At 43.2% G+C, this 20,753-nt stretch overlaps 1 protein-coding gene across 1 annotated transcript in view; it reads right to left on the bottom strand.

Moving 5' to 3' along the window:
* Window positions 1-9,573: 9,573 nt before the first annotated feature.
* Window positions 9,574-20,753, bottom strand: part of cog4 (component of oligomeric golgi complex 4) — a 65,261-nt gene continuing 54,081 nt past the window's right edge. Inside the window, exon 19 of the mRNA XM_068049778.1 lies at window positions 9,574-13,256. Coding sequence (XP_067905879.1) covers window positions 13,122-13,256 — 135 coding nt within the window. The 3' untranslated portion in view covers window positions 9,574-13,121. The remainder of the gene's footprint in view (window positions 13,257-20,753) is intronic.

Here is a 20,753-nt window from a genome sequence, read left to right as displayed (position 1 = left end):
TTACCTGTTAGCAAAGGTGCACTTTTAAATTACCTAATTATATGATAGACAACTTTCAAATGGCATTGGCCACTCAGGTTATCTGCCCTCAAACTGGATAGTAAACGATGCACATTGCAGTTACTGATTTTTGACATACTTGTAAAACTTGTCCTTTAATCCAATTTGCAGCAAAAAAAATCAGTTAATGACTGTTTCTAACATGGTCATTGAAACATAATAAATTTTTACTATGTCTTCCCTGACAGTTTTTAAAACTGCAGATGCAACATAGATTTTGTTAAGGAATCGTTGACAGTTCATCATAGATTAAGGTTTATTAAAGCTATCCATTACATTGCATTTAATAAATATTGTATATGGGTCCGCAACATCCTGTTTTTGTCAATATCTCTCAGTCTCAGTACACCATAGTCTTGTATTCATGAGGACCTTACAGTGCTGACCTCTGAAGAGTCCTTGGGTTTTCTTGCCCGTTTTCCCCTCAAGTTCTGGAACAATGTGATTCCAAATGAATAGCAGTGGAATTGCGACATTTATATAAAGTAAAAGTCCAGCAACTTTCAACATGTCACTGAGCTTGTGTCCCAAGCAAAGGTAATGCGTGCCAGAGTGTAGAAAGAGACATTCCCTAAGTGACTTTTGCCATTAAACTTGTGTTTTGAAATAACCTAGCTGCTAGGGAGTTGGGTGGGTGGGTGGGGGTGGGCAGAGAGACAAGGAGGTGTCCACCTTTTTGCGTGGGAGGGGGGGGTCGCATTACAATTTTTGTCTTACATGGGGGCCACTGAGACAATTTCAGAAAGATAAAGGCATTAAAAAAATTATCTTGCTATTAATCAAAACAAAAAATGTGCATTTTTGTGAAGAAGCTTTAAATGAAAAGACTAATTTACTTACTTACTTTCTTGTTACGATGTTGGACACTGATTTAGTAAGATACCTGGCATTCTTCTTTGCTTGCACAAGTAGTCAATGTCTGCCTGCAAACTTGTAGCGAGGCTGAGTATTTCCGGATAGATGTTTGTCTGTCAGGAATGATCTTGATCGCGCTCTCTCCCCCTCCCTCTCTGTGTTCTCCCCTCTGTGTCATTCCCCCCTCTCTGTCCCCTTGTCTCTCTGCTCCCTCTTTCTCTGCTCATCTCACTCTCTCTGTCCCTCTCTCTCCCCTCCCTCACTCACTGTCCGTTGCTGAGAGCAGGAACAGCGGTGTCTGAACTTCAGACAGCTTCAGGATTTTCCGACGAGGTTTAATAAAAAAAAAATTGGAACAAGCCAGAAAATCCCACCCAAGTGCAAAGTTTGGAAGTGCTGTTCCTGTTCTCAGCACCTGACAGTGCGATTTTTTTTTTTTTTTACAGCTGCTCTGGTCATAAAGAAGGAGCCAATGGGAAATTTCTCATCCCTGAAATGACCAGTTACAGACCTTAAAATGTTTTACCATGGACACTGGTGTCCGTGTACAGACAAGTTGCTGATCCTTGACCAGGACACTGGGGAGAACTCCCCAGCTCTTCTTCCAGATAGTGACATGGGATTTTTTACATCCACCCGAGCATACGGGGCCTCGGTTTAACATCTCATCCAAAACTCAGCAGCTCCAACGCTGCAGCACTCCTTCAGTACTGCACTGGAGTGTCAGCCTGGATTTTTGTGCTGGAGCTCTGGAGTGGGACTTGAACCCAGAACCTTGTGACTCAGAGGCAAAAGTACTTCCAACTGAGCCACAGCTGCATTTCGTAAAACATCCCAACATGCTTCACAGAAACATTATCAGACACCAAGCCCGATAGGGAGCTATCAGGAGAGATCACCCAAAGCTTGATCAAAGAGGTCGAGTTTAAGGAGCCTCTAGAAGGAGAGAGAGGTTAGAGAAGTTTAGGTCACTAAAGGTACAGCTGCCAATGGTGCAACAAGTAAAATTGGGGATGAGCAAGAGGCCAGAATTGGAGGAATGCAGAGTTCTTGGAGGGTTGTAGACCTGGTGGAGGTGACAGAAATAGGAAGGGGCAAGGCCATGGATGGATTTGGAAAAAAGGTGAGACTTTTAAAATCAAGGTGTTCGTGGGCTGGCTGCCAGTGTAGATCAGTGAGCACAGGGGTGATATGTGAATGGGACTTGGTGGAACTTAGAAAACAGATTGCAGAGTTTTGGATAAGTTCAAGATAATGGAGGGCGGAAGATTAGAGGTCGGGCAAGAGAACCTTGCAACAGTCAATCCTAGAGGTAACAAAGGCATTGATGAGTGTTTCAGCACAAATGAGCTGAGGCAGGGCAGAGACAGGCATTCGGTCCCACCCCTCCTTTTATTACCTTTTTACTATTTATATGCCTTTAGAAGACTCTTGGATTCCCTTTTTTGTTAGCTGCCAGTATCTTCTCATACCCTTTCTTTGCTTTTATTCTTTCTTTTCTCACTTCCCCTCTGAACTTTCTACATTCAGCCTGGTTTTCACTTGTATTATCAACCTGACATCTGTCATATGCACCCTTTCTCTGTTTCATCTTACTCTATTTCTTTCATCATCCAGGGTCGTCTGGCTTTGTTTGTCCTACCTTTCCCCCTCTTGGGAATGTACCTTGACTGCGCCTGAATCATCTCTTGAAAGGCAACCCATTGTTCAATTACAGTTTTACCTCAGAATCAGATCTGTTTTGACCCCACTGAAATTGGCTCTCCTCCAATTAATTAACTTTGGATTGCTCCTTGTCCTTTTCCTTAGCCAACCTAAACCTTATGATACTATGATCACTGCCCCCCAAATGTTTCCATCCTGATACTTGATCCACTTGACCTACCTCATTCTCCAGAACCAGATCCTGCAATACCTCCTTCCTCATCGGGCCAAAAACATACTGATCTAAAAAATTCTCCCTGAACACACTTAAGAAACTCTTCCCACTCTCTGCCCTTTGCACGTTCCTATCCCAGTCTATATTAGGATAATTAATGTCTCCCATTATAACTACTCAATAGTTTTCACAACTCTCTGTAATTTCCTTGTAAATTTCTTCCTCTGTATCACTCCCACTAGTTGGTTGCCTATTGACTACACCCAGTAGTGTAATGCTGCCTCTCTCTTCACTTGCACCACATAGATTCTGTCCTTGACCCCTCCAGGACATCCTCTCTCTTCACTGTAATATTCTTCCTAATCAATACTGCCACTCATCCTCCTTTCTTCTCTATCTTTCTTGAACACCTTGGATCCAGAAATATTTAGTGCCCAGCCCTGCTCTTTTTTGAGCCTGGTCTCCATTATTGCTACGTCATATTCCCACATGACTATCCGCATCTGCAGCTCATCAACCTTACTTACCACACTCTGTGCGCTCACATACATGCACTGTAAAATTAATGTAATTAATGTAAATTTAGACCTATTGCATTCCCTCTTAATCTGACCCCCCACCTAATGCCTTACTATTTCATACTCTAGTGTTATGTGTCTCTCCCAATCCTTTGTGCACCTTGTTTTTCCTTTCCAGTGTTACATCCTGGTTTCCATGCCCTGCCCCAATAGCACGAGCAAACCACCTTGCAAGGACACTGATCCCAACCCTGTTGAGGTGCAACCCATCCAGCCTGCATAGGTTCCACCTCCCCCAGAACCAGTTCCAGTGTCCCAGGAATGTAATGCCTTCCCTCATGTCCCATCTCTCCAGTCACGCATTGGCAGGGAGAGGAATGGAGTTGCTGAAGTTAATGGTGAGGAACAAAGACTAATAATTAGTTGGAAGAAATTACTGATCATCCAGGACTGGACACCAGACAAACCAGAGACAGAATGGGGTCAAGAGAAATGGTGATGAGGTAGAGCTGGCTGTCATTTACACACGTGAAACCTGATATTTAGAAAATAGAAACACATGGTATTCAAGGGACAGCGGTAACAGGTAATTAGCAAAGGGATAGGAGACAGAGAATAGTGGTGAACAGATTTTTTCTGACTGGAGAGAAGTATGCAGTGGGATCCTCCAGGAGTCAATATTAGAATCATTGTTTTTCTTGTTATACATCAATGATCTGGATTTGGGTATAGGGAGTACAATTCTGAAGTTTACAGATGATACAAAACTTAGCAACTTAGTAAATAGGGCACATGATAGAAGACTTCAGGAGGACATAGACTGTCGGAATGGGCAGACACAGTTACAGTTTAATGCAGATAAGTCATTAAGTGATTCACTTGAGGGGGAATAGCATGGAGAAGCACAATAAATAGTACTATTGAGTGGGGGAGGGGGGTGCAAGAGCCGAGGAACCGGGGGTGGGGGGGGAGGGGGGGGTGCATATTCACAAATTTTTGGAAGTGGTATGAAAAGTTGATAAGGTGTTTAAGAACAGATTTTAGTTGCTAATGGAATCACGGGATATGGAGATAGTGTGAAAATATGGCATTGAGGTAGATGATCAGCCATGATCTAGACTGGCAGAGCAGGTTCAAAAGGCTGAATGACCTACTCCTGCTCCTGTGTACTTAGAGCCTAAGGGATACTTGGCTTTGTACATAGGGGTATTGAATACAAAAACAAGAAAGTTATGCTAAAACTTTACAAATCACGGGTTAGGCCTCAGCTGGAGTATTGTGTACAATTCTGGGCACCACACCTTAGGAAGGATGTCCAAGACTCTGGAAAAGGTACCTTGGAGATATACCAAGCTGATATCAGGAATGAGGGACTTCAATTAGGTGGAGAGATTGGAGAACCTGTTCTCTTTTGAAGAGAGGTTAAGGGAAACCTAACAAAGATGTTCAAAATTATGAGGGGTTTTGATAAAGTAGGGATCATGGTTCCTCTGGCAAGTGGATCAGGAACAGGTCATAGATTTAAAATAATTGAAAAAAACTAAAGAGGAAAAGAGAATTTTTCACACAATTATGATAATACACTACCTGAAAGGGAGCTAGAACCAGCTCCCACAGCAGCTTGCAAAGGGCAAGTGGACATGTATTTGAAGAGGACTAACTTGCAGGGTTATGAGGAAAAACTGAGGTGTGGAACTAAATTGGACGGCTCTTTCAAAGAGACAGCACAGACATGATGGGCAAATGACTTCCTTCTGTGTTGTAAGATTTTATGATTCTAACCCCAAACCCTAATCACTTACCCTAACTCCAACCCCTAGCCTTAACCGACACTTGTTTCAGTGCTGCATCTCTAAATAAAATAAATAAAACAGTCTTAACCCTAAATTGCCTAGCATAACATATGGCTGGCTACGGTGGGAATAGATTTTGCGCAGGAGTTCCTCAGTGAAGTGCCCTAGGCCCAACCATCTTCAGCTGCTTCATCAATGATCTTCCTTCAATCATAATGTCAGAAGTGGGGATGTTCGCTGATTGCAGAATGTTCAGCACCATTCGCAACTCCTCAAATACTGAAGCAGTCAGTGTAGAAATACAGCAAGTCCTGGACAATATCCAGGCTTGGGCTGATAAGTGGCAAGTAACATTCACACCACACAAGTGCCAGGCAATGACCATCTCCCCTTGACATTCAATGGCATTACGATCGCTGAATTCCCCCACTAACAACAGCCTAGGAGTTACCATTGACCAGAAACTGAACTGGAGTAGCCATATAAATACAATGGCTACAAGAGCAGGTCAGAGGCTAGGAATCCTGCAGCGAGTAACTCACCTGACTCCCTAAAGCCTGTCCACTATCTACAAGGCACAAGTCAGGAGTGTGATGAAATATTCGCCACTTGCCTGGATGGGTGCAGCTCCAACAACACTCAAGAAGCTCAACCCCATCCAGGACAAAGCAACCTGCTTGATTGGCACCCTGTCCACAAACATTCTCCCCCCACCACCAATGCACAGTGGCAGCAGTGTTTACCATCTACAAGATGCATTGCAGCAATTCACCAAGGCTACTCAGGCAGCACTTTGCAAACCCACAACTTCTACCACTTAGAAGGACAAGGGCAGCAGATGCATGGAAACATCACCACCTGCAAGTTCCTGTCCAAGTCACACACCATCCTGACTTGGAACTATATCATCTATCCCGCACTGTCGCTGGATCAAAATCCTGGAACTCCCTAACAGCACTGTGGGTGCACCTACCCTACATGGACTGCAGCGATTCAAGGGGGCAGCTCATCACCACCTTCTCATGGGTAATTAGGGATGGGCAATAAATAATGGCCTGGCCAGCAACGTCCACATCCCATGAAACAAATTCAAAAAAACATGAAGCAGGTCAACCCCATCCTCGTGGTTACTCCATTTTTGTTATCCTTTGTTGGGACTGATGAATGTGGCGGTTGGTTGCTAGGCAGCAGTATCAGTGACATCATAAACCACAGACATTTCCATGGCACTGTGCTGATTATTGTGAAATCATTGGCAGCAGGAAGAAAATCTGCTTCCCATTATAGTATTATTGGAGTTCGGTCCCAATGGCCACAACTGAAACTGAACTTGTATTGAGGGGGTCTGAATCATTCAAACCAATTGAAACGCCCTTCGTTTCACATCGAGGTGGCCAGCCAAGACAGCCTGTCTTAAAACAAGTGTCTTAGTCTGCAGTAGGTCTGCTCAACAACCATGGAACCAAACTTGCTCCCGCCTCAATCTTTCCGACCTTGTATGTGAATGCTATTGTTACCAAAGTTGCTCCAGTTCCACTGTGTAAGTATTGCTGCTGCAGTCCAGTAATCCCTTGCCCCATAAATCTCTTTCCCTTGCTGACTTCCTTCCCACTGCCACTAGTCTCTGCTTGTAGCCTCATCGGCAGCCCATTCCATGGCCTCATCTGTGACTACTCTCCCCTTGATCCTTCCAGTTTCTGATGCCTCTGGAACTGCTCGACTGGCTTTCTCAGCCTCAATCTGGACATCCTTCAGCATGTCCATCATAGTACCCACACTCACCCTTCAATGTCAACTTTCTGTTTGGCACTCTGCAGTCCCTTCTGCAAACTGACTGACGACTTTAGTTACACCTTCCCATATCTTCATGGGTGTAAATAGATCAATAGCAGTTGGCTTTGTGATTCCCCACCTTCCTGAATATAATTTTTAAACTCTACTCTCGTTGTTGGCTCCTTTCTAAAGTACAATACCAGAGGCATTGGTTATAGTCTGGTATTACCCACTGTTGCATGAACCTCGTCAGTGAGCATTGGCAAGTTATTCAAATAGAAGGGGCTTCACACATGACATCTGCACATCCACAGGACCCTCCAGGAGTTACTGGATAACCAGGAATTCTGGTTTTTCAGGCTCATACAAGATATGTGCTAAAAATTACTCCATGTCATACAGTCGTACAGCATAGAAACAGGCCCTTCGGCCCACCCAGTCCATGTTGACCATAAAGCCTATCTATACTAATCCCACCTGCCTGCATTAATTCCTTATCCCTCTATGCCTTGCTCATTCAAGTACCTGTCCAGATGCCTCTTAAATGTTGCTACTGTTCCTGCATCCACCACCTCCTCAGACAGCTCATTCCAGATCCACACTATTCTTTATCGAGTCATAGAGATACAGCACTGAAACAGGCCCACCGAGTCTGTGCCGACTAACAATCACCCATTTATACTAATCCTACATTTAATCCCATATTCCCTACCACATCCCCACCTTCCCTCAATTCTCCTACCTACACTAGGGGCAATTTACAATGGCCAGTTTACCTATCAACCTGCAAGTCTTTGGCTGTGGAGGAAACCGGAGCACCCGGCGGAAACCCACACAGTCACAGGGAGAACTTGCAAATTCCACACAGGCAGTACCCAGAACTGAAGCCGGGTCGCTGGAGCTGAGAGGCTGTGGTGCTAACCACTGTGCCGCCCCACTTTGTGTGAAAAATTTACCCCTTTGATCCCCTTTAAATCTCCTCCCTCTCACCTTAAATCTATGCCCTCTAGTTTTAGTCACCCCTACCATATTTTATCCCACTGGCCTCCTTGGACTCTGGACGCCTGCTCACATGACTCCACTCGAGGCAGAATGAAGCCATTTGTCAACCTTTACAATAACTTGGACAAAACTGTTGGAGTCAGCAGTTCTCAAACATTTCAGGCTGGGTCCTGGTAATTCCTATGTATACCCAGAGTGGTTAGGTCTGCTGGCCATAGAGTCATAAAGAAAAACTGTCTTCTCCTTCACGATGTTATTTCTTCTTCCACTAGTTTATTTCTTCTACAGGTTTAATTCTCTGAATGATCTTTTCCTCTTTCCTCCTTCACTTGTTTTTTCTCTCTATCGTTTTGCTGCTGCAACTGTTTTCTGAGGCTGAAGGGCAATTCAGGTTAGCTACCTCAGTCGGACATAACTTTCTAAGCTCTCAATGTATGCTTTCTTTGCTCTGTGTGCTTTGCTGGATCCGCACCAGCGAGGAATCTGTGCCTTCTGTACCCAGGATGCAGGGCTCCCACAGGCACTCATTCTTGCTACCTCCCTATCCTACCTACCTCCATTGTTACATGTTCCTCCGCTTGCATCAGACCCAGACATTGCTCATTTGTTGCTGTGCTGCTCTTCCGCTCAATTTCCTATGCCCTACTCAGCTGATTCCCACGCTCCTCTGGGATCTGCTTGGGCTACACATCTCAGCTATACACTGATCAAGAACAGCAGATAATCTTGTCAGAAGAAAAAAAATGTGTAAAGCTATGGGGAAAACGGAGGAATGAGGCTAAGTGGCTCTTTCAAAGAGCAGGCACTGGCACGATGGGCCAAATGGCCTCCTACTGTGCTGCATCATTCTATGATCTTTTGTACTCCTACAGTATGAATGAATTTCAGGGCAACTGGATGATGCTCTCCCTCTAACCCTGCAGCTCTCGTTAACTCCCATCATCCTCCAGAATTGTCCTGGTGTCCAAACCATTAGCAAAATGATGCCTGATTTATTGAAGGTAAGCTCTCTTTATTATGATGTGGATTTGGGAAGGTTGGAGTACAGAGCAAATCTGACAGTAACAGATTGTCAGAAAACACACTTCAGGCATTCTGTATAACGGGCTTGAATTCAGCTGTATACATCAACATGGATCTGATTAACAGTAAAGAGCTTCAGAATGAGCAAGCAAAAGGTAGTCCAGTTTAATGACACCTTAGAAAAGATCAACTTGACAGAATTAATGCACTTGACTTGGTTTCAGTTCCATAAGCCAGAGTCCTTCATAAATAGTAACACAAAGCCACATATTTCCCTAGCTCTACTTTGGAGTGTTAAGAAAATTCAGTTTCAAGAAAGTGTTGGCGTGCTAATTTTTCTATGATTCTATCTAGAGAGGACAGAAAGATAAAAGGATTTGTAAAGAACTTTTGCAAAAAGCAGAAGCTGTTGAATCAGTGTTGCAAGGTTAATAAATGTTGAGTTTAATTGAAGAGAAGCAATACTTGTATTGCAGCTGTTAATTAATGTTTCTGAATACAGTATAGATAATAGAGAGAGAGAATGAATACATGCAAGGTTTATTCAACCAGATCATGACAACGATAACTGAAGACAACTGCCACGAACAGTGATTTGATAAAAGCATCCACCCCAGAGAAATGTAAATCACAAACAGGAACCAAACAGAACAGGCAGAGCTTGGGGGAGCAGGGGGAGGCGATGTTTAATATACATATTTGAGAGAATAATAATGCTTGAAAGTTGTGACTGACAGAATAAACAGTTAACTTGGCCTTGCTAAGCCATACTGCAATCCTGTACATGAAATATCATATAGTTATAAAACAAACTCAGTTAATGCTGAAAACAAAAGCAATATATTTCAGATGCTGGAGATCTGAAAAGAAACAGAAAGCATTGGAAACATTCAGCAGGTCTGGGGAAACAGAAACAGAGTTAACGACACCACATTTGCTGTGACCAGTCAACAAACAGCATTCGCCGTTTAGTTAGACTTGCCTTAGCTGTTTAACCACCATGATATTTTGCACTGCAAGTTGCTGGAAGTTAAAGATAGAAATGGTGGCACACTCTCTACAGGGCACCTGAAATCCAAGTGAACAGGGCAAGCAACTGAACATCACCACCTGTAGTTCCCCTCCAAGTCTCATAATATCCTGGCTTGAATCTATATTGACCTTCCTTCACTGGCGCTGGGTCAAAAACCTGGAACTCCCTTCCTAACAGCACTGTGGGTGTACCTACACCAGATAGACTTGCAGCAGTTCAAGAAGGCAGTTCACCACCACCTTCTCAAGGGCAATTAGGGATGAACAATAAATGCTGACCTTACCAGTGACATCCACATCCCATGAAAGAATTTTTAAAAACTGAATCTCCTTAACCAGACAGAAGGATCATCGAGTTAATAATGCAAGGACTGAGAAGGAAGTGTAAATTAGAATGGGTGACTTTAATGTCAAATTAAGTACAGAAAGAGAAATTAAGATTGAATTGATAGCGAAAAGGACAAAAGATTTTTTTTAAATCTAAAGCCTGAAGGAATGACACTCCATGCTTGTAATAATTAATTTTCAGTGCCAGAGAGGTTTTCTGGCAGTAGTTAACACTTACATCATCATTAAAAGGGTACTCAAGTCAAATGACTTAATATAACTTTCTGTCGCAAATTTACTTTGTATCTACTGTGAAAGTATAGGAACTTCACATTGCTCAAGACATTTCAATGCTGAGCCAGATAACGAGGTACTGTTTTTGCTAAGCTAACTGCAGAACGGTACTTTTCCAACAATAACTTTTCAATTTCCATGTTCAATTGCGCGTTTGCCCTCGCCTGAAGTTACACATTTACACATAAATAATGACGAGCACTATTAGCCCCACCATTATTCTGGCAGCAAGTTTTGGGCCAGTGGTTCAGGTCAATGACAAACTGATGAAAGGTCATCAACCTGAAACATTAATTTTGTTCATCACTCAAATGCTTTCCCACCAGCTGAGTGTTTCTAGCATTTTTTCTTTTTATTCTAGTTAAATCTGAGATACTGTACATTTGTGCCTGCAATAATTTAAACTGTCATTTAATAATATATACCCAAGTACTTTATGCACTGCTCAATGCATAGTGTTGCAACAGTGTTCAATGTGTGATCACAGATGATGTTAAATGAAGTAATGTTAGATGCTACATTGGACTTCATCGGTGATGTTTCTAGAATGGAGTTTAATTGCAGCTCACTCAATGTCACACCTCATTGCTGCAGTGATTTAGTCTCCTGGTGTAACAGATGGTAAAATTTGGACTGGGTTATGTGTCAGCCGTGGCTGAGTGGACAGAACTCGTCTTAGTCAGAAGGTTCAAGTCCCACTTCAGAGACTTGAGCACAAAAATTAGATACTCCCTCTTTCAGATGAAATAATAAATCAAGGCTCCGTTTTCCCTGTCCGATGGATGTAAAAGATCTACTATGGTACTATTCAAAAAACAGCACTGGTGTTCTCCCTAGACTAGCCAAATTTATCCCTCAACCAGCACCTATAAACAGATTACCTGGTAATTTCATTCATTGCTGCTGTGTTTCCTACAACAGAAACTGCACTTCAAAAGTATTTTATTGGCTGTAAAGCACTTTAGGACGTCTTGCACAAAAGGTGCATTAGAAATCCAAGTCTTTTTTTCTCATGGTTCAGAGGTGGGCTAGTTTAGGCAACTTAGAAACATTAAACACATGATAAATCTCCATCCAATTCTCTGATGTGAAAGTGTCAGAAAGGGAGGAAAAAACTTAAAACCCTTCACCAAGAACAATTTGCTTCACAGCCTGTGCCTGGGATGCCCATCAGTTCTATGCCTTGGATCTTCCATAGTCAGTCACTCATTCTGTACCTGAAAGTCCCATCTCCTCGCCACTCCAGGGCACCAATAGTCACAGACAGAGTATTGCAATTTTGTAAATACCAGGAATTTTTTGGAAAGTAAACAGTAATTTGGAGATGCTTTAAGGATGGCTACACCAGAGACAGGTATAACGAAAATACAAATTGGCAGTGTTCCAAATGTATTGTTGAAACAGAACCAGCAGTCTGTTGACATTCAAATTGTGCCAGAGTCTCTCAGGAGAGAGAGAGAAAGCAGGAGAATGAACTTGGGCCACAAATACCCGAGAATGCAAATGAGCAGATTCAAGGGCCAGATAGGGGGCTTTCATTACTGCCACAAATGCAGGATAGCACTGACCCCATCACAGTCTCCTGCTCTGTCTCACTCTCCAGCAAGTCAAAACACTGCCAAATCCTACAGCCTCTGTCAAAAAAAAAGAGAAATACAAGAACATTTTAGCAAATTTCCTACATCATAGTGACAACAATTCATAATTACTTCATTGTCTGTAACGTGCTTTGGAACATCCTGAGGATGTGAAAGGCATAAGTCTTTTTTGTTTCAAAATTTTAACTGGAGTTGCCTCGGGCCTAAAGATCACAGAGGGGGATTTGTCCAACGTTGACAGCTGCAGCTAAAACTGTGCTCTCTGGTACCTCACCTGAAAGGCCATTCCCATGTTGGAGCCTAGGCAGTGAGTATTGGCAGGCTATTCAAGTGTCAGGGATTACCACAGCCAAGTCCAATCCTGACTTCAGCTAATGTATCCATATCCACACTTTCCGACAGGATTCACTGAATAGAATCCAGGAGCCAGACATTGGTCACATCTTCACCTCTCAGGGTTACGGAGTCCTTCTGCCAATCCTGCAAAAAATCAGAATCTGACCACAGATCAGGGGTGGAATCTAGGACTCTTCCTGGTCAGCATGGCTCAGTACCACACTGGGCAGAGCAATAGATTACTTTGAAAAGTTTGAGAAATCACACCCTTGAAACAAACCATCTCTCATTAGCTATAACATAAAACACAACCTTGTAGAGCACAGCCCAGATGTCGTGGAGTAATACCCTTCATTCCAGTAGCAGGGTGTGGAAATATTGTATGGTTCTGAACCTGTCCCAGAGGCATGGAAGCTGGACATATTTCAAATAATATGTCAATTAATGCACAATGCTCCTTTCAGACAACAGAAAAGTATGAAAGTCATTCCCTGTGCATACCAGACCATGTTAATAAAGTTTTTAAAAAATGCTTGACAAGGCCCCACTGCCTGAAGAAGCACAGTCTATATCTTGCTGCCCAAGAGGAAGGATAACAACCGATTCTCTAAAGATTGCCCAAGCACATATGCTACAAGCGAAGCCTCTTGATGTCCTCGCTACGAAAGTCATTCCGCAGTGCAAGAACCTGACGCACCTCAGCGGGGGTAAGGCGCCAGGTCAATGGTCCAGAGTTCTGTCCCCAGTAATCTAAAATCTCAGTGACCTGTAGAAACAGAAAGTGGCGTGAGACATATGTTGCAAACCCACACATTATGTAAGTAACTGACAAACACAATAGAGTGGAGTTATTCACCGAGATATAAAAAGGTGGATATTGACCTGATAGAGTAACGCCTATGGGAACAGGTAACAAGAAATGTGTGCGCATCAACTGGAGTGGCAGAGACTGAAGAGACGGGACTTGGCAGTAATAACTGATCACACCTCAAAGTACCTGGTCAGTTTGAGACAGTTATTAACATTGGATAATGAACACACATTGGATTGAAAATCAAAGCAAGTCACACTGACACTGTACCCAAAGATGAGGCCAACTCTAGAAATATAATGTATAGTTTTGGTCATCAAAAGAGTTCAGGGAAGAGTGGCAAGGACTCCAGGTCTTAGGGACTAAGTTATGAAGGAAAGCACAAACAAATAAAAAAGCAAAATACTGCAGATGCTGGAAATCCTCAGCAGGTCTGGCAGCATCTGTGGAGAGAAACAGAGTTAATGTTTCAGGTGGTGACCCTTCATCAGAACTGAACATCAACTTTGTTTTTCTCTCCACAGATGCTGCCAGACCTAGAGTCATCGAGTTTTACAGCACAGAAACAGGCCCTTCGGCCCAAAGCGCCTGCTCATTTCCAGCACCTTATGTTTTTATACAAAAAAAATAAACTTGTTTTCGCTAGAGAAAAGACCAACGGGAGACATGACACAGCTCGTTGAAATAATGAACTGCTAAAGTAAGCAGGTATTTAGTTTAAAACACAAGTAACAAGTATACAATTCACAAGCCAAGGTTAATGAGCGCGCAAATTTTCCCTCCCATAGAATAGTGAACCTGTGGAACAGACGCTCAGAGAAGCAAGTTGATTCAGGATCAAAGTGACGTTAGAATCATCAATATAGAGGCATAAAGGCACAGAAGGAGGCCGTTCAACCCATTGAGTCCATGCCAGCTCTCAGTACAGAAATCCAGTCAGTCCCATTCCCCCACTCTACCCCATAGCCCTGCAAATTTATTTCCCTCAAGTGCCCATCCAATTTCCTTTTGAAATCACTGATAGTCTCCATTTCCACCACCCTTGTGGACAGCAAGTTCCAGGTCATTACCACTCACTGTGTAAAAATACTCTTCCTCACATCCCCCTTGCATCTCTTGTCCAAATCTGTGTCCCCCTAGTCCTTGTACCATCAGGTAATGAGAACAGCTTTTCATTGTCTACCTTATCTAAATCTGTCAAGATCTTGTACAAATTCCATGAACTGGGAGGTCAGCAGCTGATGGGAGGGAAACTTGTCTCCAGACAGAGGTAACAGCCTGGGCCAATGTCCTTTTCTTTATCAGGAGATTCTGCAGTTCGTATGCAACTTTGTTGTTGCAACCAGTGCATTGCTTTAGGTCTACACTGACCCACACTGTTGTCGCCTTGCAACTATCACCACTTTATTTGAAGCTTCCATCTTCCTCCATCACTCTGCTGCAGACACTCAACCACTCCACCACTTCATCCTCCTCCATCACTCTACTGCCTGCTACTCTCAATTACTTCCTGCTACACTCAACATCACTCCATCCTCATCCTACACTCAACCACTCCATCTTCCTTGAATGTCTCTCCTCCATGATCCAATTCGGTTCCACTTCTCCTATTGCAACAGCAGACATTACATTCTCTCGAGCAAATATTGCGGATGCTGGAAATCTGGAATAAAAACAAAGTGCTGGAAATGCTCAGCAGGTCTGGCAGCATCTGTGGAGAAACGAGTTAAAATTTCAGGTTGGGGACTCTGTCAGAACTGAATGTACTTACTGTGATAGGATGGAAGGTAGGAGAGATTAATGACAAAAGGGGGGAGAGTGCAAGGCAAAAGGAGATGGTAATGAGACAAGGAAAGAAACAAAAGATGTGTCGACAGGGGATGTAAATTTGAAAAGCAGAGTCATCACAGCGGCTGTCCAGAAAAATGGGGACAGAGGTTATAGTCTGAAATTTTTAAACTCTATGTTGAGTCCAGAAGGCTGTAAAGTCCCAAGCCAAAGGTGAGGTGCTGTTCCTTGAGCTTGCATTGAACTTCATTGGAACACTGCAGGAGGCAAAGAACAGAAATGTCACAAGTGGGAGTAAGGTGGAGAATTAAAATTACAGGCAACCAGAAGCTCAGGATCATGCCTGTGGACTGATCAGAGGTGTTCCTCAGAGCACTTAACCAATCTGCGTTTGGTTCCCTCAATGTAGGGGAGACTGTATCATGAACAGCAAATACTATATACTAAATGGAAAGAAGCAAACATAAATCGCTGTTCCACCAGGAAGGAGTGTTTGTGTCTTGCACGGTAAGACAGGAGGAGATGAAAGGGCAATTGCATCTCCTGTACTTGCATGGAAAGGTACTGTGGGAAGGGGTAGGGTTGTTGGGGGTGAGTCGCATAACTAGGGATGCAGAGAGGGCTTTAAACTAAATAATGGAGGCAAGGGATCAAATTTGGGAAGATGTGGTAAATCAAATTAGAGATAAGGCAAGAGAGAAAGGTATGAGAAAAGATAAACAGACCGTGACAGGAAGGGACAGTGAGTACAAATCTAGGACTAAATCAGCAGACAAGGCTAGAGGTCACAAAAATAATAAAAAGGACAAAACTAAAGGCTCTGTATCTGAATGCATGTAGCATTTGAAACCAAACAAAATGAACTGAGAGGGCAAACAGAAATAAATAAAGACGATCTGATATCCATTACAGAGACATAGCTGCAGGATGACATAGGTTGGGACCTGAATATTGAAGAGTACATGGCATTTAGGAAGGACAGGAAGCTAGGAAAAGGTGGAGGGGTTAATTAATGATGATTTTAGCACAATAGAGAGGGATGACCTAAGTTCAGGAAACCAGAATATAGCAGCAGTTTGGGTCGAGATGGGAAATGATAAAGAATAGAAGTCACTTGGAGTGTTGTAAAGGCCCCTGAACAGTAACCTCATGTTAGGACTGGTATAAAGGAAGAATGGGTGCTTCTCAGAAAGGTACGGCGATAATCGGGCAATTGTAATCTACATATAGACTGGAAGAATCAGAAAGGCAAAGGTAGCCTAGATGAGGAGTTCACAAAGTTTTTGGGATAGTTTCTTAGAACAGCACGTTCTGGAGCCAGAGAGCAGGCTATACAAGACCCAATATTGTGCAACAAGATAGCATTAATTAATTACCTCAGTGAAGGCGTCCCTAGGCAGCAGCAATTGTAATATAATTGAATTTTACATTCAGTTTGAGGGAGAGAAGAGTGGGTCTAAGACTAGTATTTTAAACTTAAATAAGGGCAATTATGAGGGCATGAAAGCAGAGCTAGCAAAAGTGAACTGGCAAAGTAGGTTAAGGGATAGGTCAACAGCGATTTAAAAAAGCTAAGGATAGTATCAAACTTAAAGAAAAACATAATTGCACAAAGATGGGAGGCAGGTCAGAATACTGGACAGAATATAAAAAGTAGCAAAAAACAACTAAGATTAATAAGGATGGAAAAATTAGAGTACAAGAGAAAGCTGGCTAGAAATATAAAAATAGTAAGAGTTTCTATAGATATTTAAAAAAGAAAAAAAAAGTTAGTGAGCGTTGGTCCTCTAGAAAGTGAGTCTGGGGAATTAATAAGGGAAAATAAGGAGATGGCAGATGAATTGACCAGGTATTTTGCATCAGTCTTCACCATAGAGGATACAACTAACATCCCAGAAATAGCTGTAAATCAGGAAATAGAAGGGAGGGAGGAACTCAAGAAAATTACAATCACCAGGGAAGTGGTACTGAGCAAAATGTTGGAGTTGCAGACTAACAAGCCCCAGGTCCTGGTGGACTTCATCCTAGGGTCTTAAAAGTAAGTGGCAAGTGAGATAATTGATGCGCTGGTTTTGATTTTCCAAAATTCCCTGGATTCGGGGAAGGTTGCAATAGATTGGAAAATAGCGAATGTAACTCGGAGGCAAAGCAGGAAACTACTGGCCAGTTAGCTTAACATCTGTCATAGGGAAAATGTTAGAAGCTAATATTAAAGACGTTATAGCAGGGCACTTGGAAAAATTCAAGGTAATCAGGTAGAGTCAACATGATTTTGTGAAAGGGAAATCATGTTTAATCAATTTATTGGAGTTCTTTGAGGGAATTACATATGCTGTGGATAAAGGGGAACCAGTGGATGTATTGTACTTAGATTTCCAGAAGGCATTTGATAAGGTGCCACATCAAAAGTTATTGCAAAAAATAAAAGTTCATGGCGTAGGAGATAACATATTGGCATGGATAGAAGATTGGCTAGCTAACAGGAAACACTAGGCATAAATGGGTCATTTTCTAGTTGGCAAGATGTAACGCATGGTGTGCCACAGGGACCAGTGCTGGGGCCTCAACTTATTACAATTTATATAACTGACTCGGATGAAGGGACCGAAGATATGGTTGCTAAATTTGCTGACGACACAAAGTTACGTAGGATAGTAAGCTCTGAAGAAGACATAAGGAGACTACAAAGGGATATATAAGGTAAATGGAGTATAATGGTGGGAAAATGTGAAAATATCCATTTTGGCAGGAAGAATAAAAAAAAGCATATTATCTAAATGGTGAGAGATTGCAGAGTCTGAGATGCAGAGGGATCTGGATGTCCTAGTGCATGAATCACAAAAGTTAGTATACAGGTACAGCAAGTAACTAGCAAAGCTAATAGAATGTTGTTGTTTATCACGAGGGGAATTGAATACAAAAGTAGAGAGGTTATGCTTCAGTTATACAGTGCATTGGTGAGACCACATCTGAAGTACTGTGTACACTATTGGTCTCCTTATTTAAGGAAGGATGTAAATGCCTTGGAAGTAGTTCAGAGAAGGTTTATTAGACTAATACCTGGAATGGGCGGATTGTCTTATGAGGAAAGGTTGGACAGGCTAGGCTTGTATCCACTGGAGTTTAGAAGAATAAGAGGCGACTTGATTGAAACATATAAGATTGAGGGGGTCTTGACAGGGTGGATGTGGAAAGGATGTTTCCTCTTGTGGGAGAATCTAGAACTAGGGGTCACTGTTTAAAAATAAGAGGTCACCCATTTAAGACAGATGAGGAGAAATGTTTTCTCTCAGAGGGTCGTGCATTTTTGGAACTCTTCCACAAAAGGCAGTGGAAGCAGAGTATTTGAATATTTTTAAGGCACAGGTAGATAGATTCTTGATAAGCAAAGGGGTGAAAGGTTATTGGGGGTAGGTGGGAATGCAGAGTTGAGATTACAATCAGATCAGCCATGATCTTATTGAATGGCAGAGCAGGCTCGAGGGGCCGAGTGGCCTATTCTTGCTCCTAATTCGTATGTTCACATGTAAGTTTATATGATTGAGGAGTGGACCAGCGTGTTGCAGAGGAAACAGTCCCTTCAGAGTGCTGAAAGGAGAGAGGAGAGATAAGATGTGTTTAATAGTGGCATCAGGTTGGAGGTAGCAAAAAAATGGCAGAGGATGATCCATTAAATGCAGAGGCTGGTGGGGTGAAAGTAAGGACAAAGGAGCTTGATCATGGTTCTGGGAGGGAGGGGAAGTGTGGAAATGAAACAAACACAGCCGTGGGCCCTGTCAACCACGGTGGTGGTGGCAAGGGTTGGCGGGGGGAAGAGAAGAGAGGGGGAGTCCTCAGTTAAGGAAAAAGGAAAATATGTTGGAAGTGCTGTTATTGAAGGTTGCAATGTCAGAACAGATGCAACACAGACAGAGAAACTGGGAGAATGGAATAGAGTTTTTACAAGAAGTGGGGTGTGAGGAAGTGTAGTCAAGGTAGCAGTGGGAGTCAGTGGGCTTATAGTTCTTTCCTCACCATCCTGCCTTTCCGTGCTGTACTTAAAAACTGTTCCATCTCTTCGTACACTCGGTTGATGAAGGATCACCGACCTGAAACGTTAACACTGTTTCTCTCTCTTCAGATGCTGCCACAACTGCTGAGTATTTCCAGCATTTTCTGTTTTTATTACATTTTCTCAAATGGTTCCCCTCTCTTGTCCACAACTCAAGGTTCCATCCATTCCTCTTTATCATTTACAAGCTACCCCTTGGCGAGGATATCGGAAGCACAGGGTCACCTTTCACTTGGCTGCTGACAACACCGAGCTCTAAAGGTCTGCAAAGGAAACCCAACCAAGCCTGAATGCCGGACCCGGAAGTGTGACCCAACTCAAATGCGACACATGTCGTCGGGTCAGATGGGGTAGCAGGCCTGTACATCAGTATATGGGTAAAGGCCTGCTACCCGACCCAACCCCAACATGTGTCAGGTTCAGGTTGGGTCGCACTTCCGGATCCGGCATTCGGGCTTGCTCGGGTTTCCTTTGCAGACCTTTACCTCACATATAAGGCTATCCAACAGTGCATTGCAGTGCTTTATCAAGCTCTACCTCGCCAGCTCCATCAATCTTGTGACTGTTCCACAGTGGCGCAGTGGCGCAGTGGTTAGCACTGCAGCCTCACAGCTCCAGGGACCCGGGTTCGATTCTGGGTACTGCCTGTGTGGAGTTTGCAAGTTCTCCCTGTGTCTGCGTGGGTTTTCTCCGGGTGCTCCGGTTTCCTCCCACAAGCCAAAAGACTTGCAGATTGATAGGTAAATTGGCCATTATAAATTGTCACTAGTATAGGTAGGTGGTAGGGAAATATAGGGACAGGTGGGGATGTTTGGTAGGAATATGGGATTAGTGTAGGATTAGTATAAATGGGTGGTTGATGGTCGGCACAGACTCGGTGGGCCGAAGGGCCTGTTTCAGTGCTGTATCTCTAATCTAATCTAATCTAAAACTAGTGGTTGCCTATCTGAGCCAAAACTTCCTCCAGTTTTATGTCACGAAAATCAAAGAAGTGCTCATCAGCTCCTGTGGTTATCACCTCAATCTGCTTCTCTACCACAAGCTCAGCCCAGAGATCTGGAACCCTGATTACAGTGTTCAACCCCAAGTTCAGCTTCTACCTTCAGAACCAATCTGTTTCAAAGACTTCTTTCACCTCTACAATAGTCTACCTCCACCACTACTGAAACCCCCTATATTCTTAATGGGGGGACTTCTTTGACAATCTTCTCGTCAGCCTCCCTGTTTGACAATTAATAACCTACAAGTCACCCAGAATGACATGCCCCTGACCTCACCTTCCCAAAGGCCCATATCTTCTGTTTTGCTAAGTTTCAAGGTCAGAGAATGTACTCTAAGATTCTCATTCTGACCTACAGATCTGTCTGTGGTCTCTCTCCTCTCTACCCTGTACCCATGTGTGCGCCTTCCATTCCTCCAGTAGCACTCTACTTCTTGTTCCGCTGCTCCATCATCAGCTGCTGCGCCTCCAGCCACCTTGCCTCCACCCTCAGAAACTCCTCCTTCCCTCAACCTCCACTTTGCCAGCTCCCTTACCCACAAAACCTCAACACCCTGCTCCTCAGCTGCTTTTGCTCCCTCCTGACCTTCTTCCTTTCTCCTACCCCCCATTC

Source organism: Heterodontus francisci, chromosome 17, assembly GCF_036365525.1.
Source record: "Heterodontus francisci isolate sHetFra1 chromosome 17, sHetFra1.hap1, whole genome shotgun sequence".
Taxonomy (NCBI): Eukaryota; Metazoa; Chordata; class Chondrichthyes; order Heterodontiformes; family Heterodontidae; genus Heterodontus; species Heterodontus francisci.
Note: the sequence above shows the minus strand (reverse complement) of the source record. Positions and strands in the feature narration are given on the sequence as shown.